Source organism: Nicotiana attenuata, chromosome 11, assembly GCF_001879085.1.
Source record: "Nicotiana attenuata strain UT chromosome 11, NIATTr2, whole genome shotgun sequence".
Classification (NCBI taxonomy): Eukaryota; Viridiplantae; Streptophyta; class Magnoliopsida; order Solanales; family Solanaceae; genus Nicotiana; species Nicotiana attenuata.
In genome coordinates, this window is record NC_031999.1 from 42,318,455 (window position 1) to 42,327,082 (window position 8,628).

Genomic DNA, 8,628 nt, shown 5'->3' on the forward strand with positions numbered 1-8,628 from the left:
TTTGTTCGTCAAATCTCTACCAAAGATCTTTTGAAGATGCTGCACAAGATTGGAATGCAAATGCTTATAGATGTGAATTGATGCTCTCATCAGGGGGAGTTAATACGCGTTGTACTCTTTTTCCCTTACAAGGTTTTGTCCCATTGGGTTTTCCTTGCAAGGTTTTTAACGAGGCAACCAAAAGGCGTATTGTTAGATATGTGTACTCTTTTTCCTTCTCTAGAATTTTTTGCCCACGGGGTTTTATTTAGTTAAGGTTTTAACGAGGCACATTATCTGTTGAATAGACATTCAAGGGGGAGTGTTATAAATAGAGTTCTATTTATGGTGAATGTCTATATTTAGAGAGATTCTAGGGTTTATTACTTGGTGGCTAAGTCACCATCTCCCTATAAATAGAGGGTTCTATTCCATTGTAATTCATCCCAAATTCAATAAAAATTTCCTCTCTCTTTTCTCTGCAATATTGTTCTTCTACTTTTATCGTTTTATAACAAAGGTGTTTTCTTAGTATTAAAGATCTAAAAAAGACGGGTAACATATGAATTGTGCAGTCAAGCTAACATCAATATAAGTATTATATGTTCCCAATATAAATTTCTATAATAAGCCACACAATACAAAAAACTTGCATATGGCTGCAGGTAATCCTGTTCATATGTTTCTATTTACAAATCACCCTCAGCAAAAAGGAAAATTACTCCATTTACACAAAAATACTAAGCTATAGTAATCAAGTATTTTTCTTTCTAAAAAACAGAATCTTGATTTTGAGTTCATTCTTTTTTTCTTTTGGCTCTCTAATTCAGACTCATTTGTCTCAATGCTGCTGAGATTGTTTGAACTTGTACACTAGAAGTTGTAGCAGCATCAGCAGCAGCAAGAGCAGCCCTCCCGAATCTTGATAGTCCGTGCTGGCCATGTACATTCGCCTCGTTAAAATTTCTGACTCCGCCACTTTGTGATGGCGCTACTAACTTTGTGAAAATCAAGTTTTTACTATATATGACGCCATTTACATGACGAGCTGATGATGAAACTGGAATAAAAGAAGAGGGCGCATGAGAATACTAAAAAATTGAACGTTTCTTATCACAACCCTTTTTCGTAGCAGAAGTATTTACCGATTCTTTTGTGAGATGTAGTAGTGGTGGCGGCGCGGTGAAGACGACACTTGAATGAGCCAGGGTGGGTGGTGGGTGCACATAGGCAATGCTTCTTTGATGCTGCATTGCTAATAGTAGTAGTATTAGCCTTAGACTTACTAACTCTTTCATTTTTCATGTTGTTGATCTTGCTCTTGTTTATTTCTTTAGTTGGTACGTAACTTGATTCCAATCCCTTTTCCATCATATTATGACTGTGGATTATTCAAAAAAGAGAAACAAATCAACTAAACAGCAAAAAAAATACAGAGTAAATCTTGAATTTGCCCATTAAGAAAACTTTAACTAAACAGAAATACAAACAAAGATGAAGAGAAAATTACCAAGATTTTGAAGATGGAGAATGTGGGTTCTTGATCACAGTAACTGCTCCCATTTTGCATTAATCAACTAATTAAGAAACTTCAACACTTGAAATTTTTTGAAATTAAGAAACCCAAATCAGAGAGGGGGAGAGAGAGAGAGAGAAATTAATGGCTTGAAAAGTGTATGAAATTGAGAGAAAAAGGGAGGAGAGGAATCGAGGTAGAAGAGGGAAAATAACTGTCAAATATATTGAGTTGAATTCATATAGTTACGCGTACGGAATTTGGCGCACCCCCTTCGGATCTTATATAACTAATAACTCCTATTCCACTGCATTTTATACTAAAGGTTTGTTTGGAAAATCACCCGATAATTAAAATTGGTGTAATTACTAGCCTACTAACTACAGAATATAGTAATAACGATGACTTGTTTGTTTATTTGTTAATTACAGTGTAATTATAAACGTACTGTTTAGTTGCACAAGTGTAATTATATAACTAAATTAAATTTTAAATGAAGTAATTATCAAAAATTTTAAAGTTAATATAATAAATATGCCTATGAATGATTTTTTATAAGTATAAATGATATTAGCTTTGGTATTTAAGATGCATATTTTCTTCTTAGTAATCATATATCTATAACTAATATTGTAAAAATAATTCCAAATTAATAATATTTATCTTAATTAATTATAAAAACTAAAAACATACGTTTTATAAGAACATCGTGGAATTCATGTTTGATAAAATAAATTAATATATATAAATATAATGTCATAATATTATTCAAATATTTGACAAAATTAATCTATCAATTCTAACTAAAAATGAAACACATGAAATGTAAAATAACAAAATATAACACAATTTTAGAATCCAAAAAAAAAAAACATAGTTTAACGTATGTCAAATTCCAATATAATAAAAATAAGTTCCAATATAACTTAAGATTAGGAATCATATAAGTTTATAACTCATTCAACAACGAAATTCTACTTAAGGACATCACTCATTATATGCCAAGTTTGTTAATGACTCGTTATTCTAATATTATGAGGTGTAGTTTTAAAAACTAGAATAAATAACGCAGTTACGCAAAATGAAGAAAATAAAACAAATAAGAAATAAAATGTACGAGCAATTACATGGAATCACAAGAAGTAAAGATAGAGAAATAAAAGATAAATAATGTACAACGAAAAATATACTTTAAATTTTTTTTTTTAAAAAAAGGTGAAAAGAAATTAAAATGATGGAAATAAAAAGTTAAAGAAAACAAATTAAAATAAAAACAAAAAGGAAAGAAATTTAAAAGTAACCTTATAATTACACAGTGTAATTATCACCAAGAGCCTGTTTGGATTGACTTGTTTTAAGTGCTTTTAAGCCAAAATAGCTTTTAAGCATTTTGTACTGTATGGATAAAGTAAAAAAGCGCTTTTAAGCAATTATTTTTAAGCTAAAATGATAAAAACAAGCCAAAAGCTGAAAGTTAGAATTCCTAACTTATAGCTTAAAAGCTATTTTGGTTTAAAAGTCACTTGAAACAAGCCCATCCAAACGGGCTCCAATTCCTCACTTCCCCCTTGAGAATTGGAGAGTGTAATTACACCTCTCCAATTACACCCAATTCCATGCTAACCAAGTAATTACTTGGCCACACAAACATGTCAAACTATATAATTACACCAAAATCAAATTCCTAGGTGGCTTTCTAAACAGACTCTAACAATAAATATTAATTCTTGTAATGTGTAAATTGCTTGATTTTCTGAATTATTAATTGAGAAATATGCTCCAAAAAAATAATAATCGATAAATATATACATTTTGTATACAAGTGTATTTGTAGTAAATCTTAGACCGTCTGTGATACTATGACACCAGTTCTGCGTAGTCGAGGTTCAAACAGTTGTATTAGATATTCGTGTTCAGATAGCTTATGGCTTCTTTCTTCCGCTTATGTTAAATTCCGCTGTTTAAATATTATTATTGTTATTAAAATTGCTAATGAATATAAATGAGTAAAAAGGGTAAATTGCGAAATTAATTGGCTTGCCTAGCTCGTACTAGTAGGCGCCATCACGACTCCCGAGGCTGGAAATCTGGGTCGTGACAAGTTGGTATCAGAGCTCTAGGTTACATGGGTCTCACAGTTCACAGACAAGCTTAGTAGAGTCTGAGGGATCGGTACGGAGACGTCTGTATTTATCCCCCAGAGGCTACAGAGTTAGGAAAAACTTCACATTTGTTCTTTCTTGTCGTGCGGCTTGGTTTCTGAATGCTGATTGAAACCTCTACTCTTGTCCTTTCGCTAATGGCAAAGTCACGTACCGCTTCTTCAGCCGAGCAGCAGCACAAACCGGTGATAGATCAGCTACGTCTTCGGAGGCCTTGTGGAGGTTGGATAAGTTTCACCAAGCTCTTCCCTACTACTTTCAGCGGTGCATCTTCTGAGGATCCCCAAGATTGTCTAGACAGTGTCATGAGGTTCTCAGAAACATGGGGATCGTGGAGACCAATGGGGTTGATTTTGCTACTTTTCGCTTGTCTGGATCCGCCAAGGCCTGTTGGAGATATTATTGTTTGGCTAGACCAGTGAGGTCACCAGCTTTGACTTGAGAACAGTTAACGCAGCTATTTCTGGAGAAGTTTCTCCCCATCACTCAGAGAGAGGCCTATCGGAGGCAGTTTGAGCGTCTCCAGCAGAGTTCTATGACTGTTGCTCAATACTAGATCAGATTCATCGACTTGGCTCATCATGATCTTATCATGCTTCCTACTGTGAGAGAGTGAGGAGGTTCATTGAGGGACTCGTCCAGCCCGCTCAGTTAGCTAGAAGTGGAGGTAGAGGTATTAGAGGTGGAGGTAGAGATGCTAGAGGTGGAGGTAAAGGTATTAGAGGTGGAGGTGCAGGTACTGTTCTGGTTTGTGGTAGAGAAGCTTCGGTTTTATTTTGCGCCGTGTCTGGTCATGCCTAGTGATTCTTTGAGTGCCCCTGTTTATGTGTCTACCCCGGTGGGTGATTCTATTGTGGTAGATCGAGTCCATCGTTCTTGTATTGTGGTGATTGGGGGTCTTGAGACTCGTGTAGATTTGTTGCTTCTGGACATGGTTGATTTTGATGTTATATTGGGGATGGAGTGGTTATCACCTTACCACGCTATCTTGGACTGTCATGCCAAGACTATGACCTTAGCCTTACCGGGTTTGCCTCGTTTAGAGTGGAGAGGGACTCCTGGTCATTCTACCCGTAGTGTTATCTCTTATGTGAAGGCTCGGCGTATGGTCGAGAAGGGGTGTTTGGCCTATTTGGCATATGTTCGTGATTCTAGTGCTGAGGTTCCTTCTATTGATTTTGTGCCCGTCGTTTGTGAGTTTCCTGAGGTGTTCCCTTCAGACCTGTCGGGTATGCCACCCGATAGGGATATTGACTTTTGCATTGATTTGGCTCCGGGCACTCAGCCCATTTCTATCCCGCCGTATCGTATGGCCCCGCCCGAGTTGAAAGAGTTGAAGGAGCAGTTGCAAGACTTGCTTAAAAAGGGTTTCATTAGACCCAGTGTTTCTCCTTGGGGTGCGCCGATGTTGTTTGTTAAGAAGAAGGATGGGTCAATGAGAATGTGTATTGATTACCGGCAATTGAACAAGGTTACAATCAAGAATAAGTATCCGCTGCCGAGGATTGATGATTTGTTCGATCAGTTTCAGGGTGCCAAGGTATTTTCAAAGATTGACTTGAGATCTGGCTACCATCAGTTGAGGATTAGGGCATCCGATGTCCCTAAGATAGCTTTCCGCACTCGGTACGCGCATTATGAGTTCTTGGTTATGTCATTCGGGTTGACAAATGCCCCAGCAGCCTTCATGGATTTGATGAACCGAGTGTTCAGGCCTTATTTGGATTTGTTCGTGATAGTCTTCATTGATGATATTTTGATATATTCCCGCAGCCGGGAGGAGCACGAGCAGCACCTTAGAGTGGTTCTTCAGACGCTGAGGGAAAGTCAGTTATATGCTAAGTTCTTGAAGTGCGAGTTCTGGTGGGGTTCAGTTGCATGTCTGGGTCATGTTGTATCAGCAGAGGGTATTCAGGTACTTCCTTCTTATGTCCGTTCGAGGACGAACGGTTGTTTTAGAGGTGGAGAATGTGATGACCCAAAAGGTCATCACTTGCTTTTAAATTAAATTCTATGTTCCGAGGCCTTAAAAACCTCTTTTATCTTTACCTCGATTAGCGTGCGCATTCCGGGCGTGTGGTCGGAAAGCTGTTATGTGAAAAATCTGTGAAATATCGAATTTTTGACTTAAAATGCATTTAAGTTGACTTCGGTCAATATTTTTGGTAAATGGGCTCGGACTCGTGATTTGACGGTCCCGGAGGGTCCGTGGGAAAATATAGGACTTGGGCGTATGCCCGGAATCAAATTCCGAGGTCCCAAGCTCGAGAAAAGGATTTTTAAAGAAAATTATTTTCTGAAATTGTTTAAAGGATTTTGAAATGAAATTTGATTAGAACATGTTGGTATCGGGCCCGTATTTTAGTTCCGGCGCCCGGTACACGTCTTATATATGATTTAAGATGATTCTGTGAAATTTGGTGAGAAACGGATGTCATTTGACGTGATTCGGACTTTAAATGGAAAATTTGATGTTTTAAGAAGTTTGAAGGAATTCATGGATTTTGAGGTTTAATTCGATGTTTATGATGTTATTTTGGCGATTTGATCGCACGGATAAGTTCGTATGATATTATTGAGTTAGTACTAGTCGAGGTTCAAACAGTTGTATTAGATATTCGTGTTCAGATAGCTTATGGCTTCTTTCTTCCGCTTATGTTAAATTCCGCTGTTTAAATGTTATTATTGTTATTAAAATTGCTAATGAATATAAATGAGTAAAAAGGGTAAATTGCGAAATTAATTGGCTTGCCTAGCTCGTACTAGTAGGTGCCATCACGACTCCCGAGGGTGGGAATCCGGGTCGTGACAGTATTATATTCATATAATATACAATTAGTTTCGATCGACCAACCAATTGTATTTTATCCTTATTAATTCTACTTATTATGAAAAATTACGTGTAATAATAGTTTAGATGGCCTAATAAATGGTGTTAATATTTTACACAAATCAGTTTATAGGAGTTACTCTTTTCTTTTTATTTTACATTTCCGAGAAAAAAAGGATTGGGAGAAAAGAAGAACCCACATGTACACCAGAAAAGACAAATTGCTAAACCAATTATTTTATTCAAATGATCATATGTATCTATTTTACGTGACATATTTATGTTAAGATGAAAGCTAAGCAAAAATCAGGAAACAAATGCATAGAAAATCCTATCTGCCATGAGAGAAGATAGACGAAGAGAGAGAAATTTATTTTCCATTTTTTTGTTCAATATCACTGACTGACTAAAAATATCTAAGTAACTAACCTATATACAATAGTGGGCCAGGTCTACATATACAAAGTAACAAAGACAAAATAAAACTGAGCTAACTATAATTGGGCCTAAAATAAAAAAAAATGGGGCCCAATTCTGTGATATCCAACATCCCCCCCCCCCCCAACCCCAAGCTGGAGGGGAAAGCACTCCAAGCTTGCGCAGCAGATTGTGGTGAATTGGACCTGGAAGACGCTTTGTCAAAATGTCAGCAAGATTAGTAGAAGGGGAGACATGATGTAAAGAAATCAACCCAGATGTTAAGCAAACACCAACAAAATGGCAATAACCTCAATATGTTTGGTGCGCTCATGAAAAACAGGATTATTGGCAATAAGAAGCGCAGCCTGACTATCACAAAATATAGGAACGGGAGAAGACAATGTCAGGCCCAAGTCAACCAACACCTTGATCAACCAAGAAACCTCAGCAACCACCTTCCTTAAACTACTATATTCTGCCTCAGCAGAAGAAAGGGAAATGGTTGGCTGCTTTTTGCTTTTCTAAGAAATAGGGGATCCTCTAAGAGTAATTAAATACCCAGTGACAGACCTTCTGGATTGGGCAGATGCAGTTCAATCAGAATCAGAGAAAACTACTAGAGACAGGTCAGCATTCTTAGACAACAAAATGCCCTGTCCAGGTGCATTCATAAGGTATCTCAACACATGAATCCCAGCTAACATATGGGGAACCTAGGGAGATTGAAGAAACTGACTCAGATGCTGGACAGAAAAAGCAATGTCAGGCCTTGTGTGCTGAAGGAAATTCAGTTTCCATACCAGCCTTCTGAAAGTGCTTGGATCAGACATAAGGGCACCCATATCACTAGTTAATTTTATGGAGGGATCCAAAGGGGTAACAATAGGAGTAAAATGAGTGCAATTAAATTCAGCCAGCAGCTCAGAAGTGAATTTGTACTGGCACATCAGAAAACCCTCAGGATGAGAAGACACCTCAAGATCCAGAAAATAATGGACCTCACCCAAATCCTTAATCTTAAACTGAGCATCTAAAAATGCCTTCAAACTACCCAATTCTGAGACATCATCGCCAGCCAACAAAATATCATCAACATAAACTGCTAATACAGTTAGGGAAGAGCCAACTGACTTGGTAAAAAGAGAATAATCATTCTTGCTTTAAATGTAGCCTCTAGAGGATAATGCTTCAGACAATTTAGAAAATCATTATCTGGAATCTTGTTTGAGGCCATAAAGTGATTTCTTTACATACCAAAGGAGGAGAAGAATCAGAAGATGAAGGACCTGATATAGATAAACCTGGTGGGACTTTCATGTAAACCTCCTCATGGAGACTACCATGGAGGAAAACATTGTTAACATCAAGTTGATGTACAGTCTAGCCCCTTTTTGCAACTAGAAAAAGGAGACACTTGATGGTGGTACATTTGGCCATAGGAGAGAAAGTTTCAAAATAGTCAATTCCCTCCTTTTGAGTGCCTCCCCTTATTACAAGCCTGGCTTTATATCTCACCACGGTCCAATCAAATTCCTGTTTGATCTTATACACCCACTTGGAGGGGATAGGCTTCTTGCTGGGAGGAAGAGGAACAATATCCCATGTGTTATTTGCCTCAAGAGCTTTGAATTCATGTAGCATGGCCTGCTGCCAAACACGGTGAGAAATAGCCTGCTAGTAGAACTGAATCAGTGGAGAAAACCTTGGGCTGATTATGAAGA

General features: G+C 37.3%; 1 protein-coding gene across 1 annotated transcript; it reads right to left on the minus strand.

The window, feature by feature from the left end:
• On the minus strand, positions 592-1,678 carry LOC109235037. The gene is made up of 3 exons (XM_019401046.1): positions 1,490-1,678; positions 1,125-1,360; positions 592-1,039 (listed from the first exon to the last, which is right to left on the minus strand). Exons 1-3 carry the CDS (start codon positions 1,540-1,542, stop codon positions 801-803), a joined length of 528 nt encoding a protein of 175 aa, XP_019256591.1. The 5' UTR covers positions 1,543-1,678; the 3' UTR covers positions 592-800.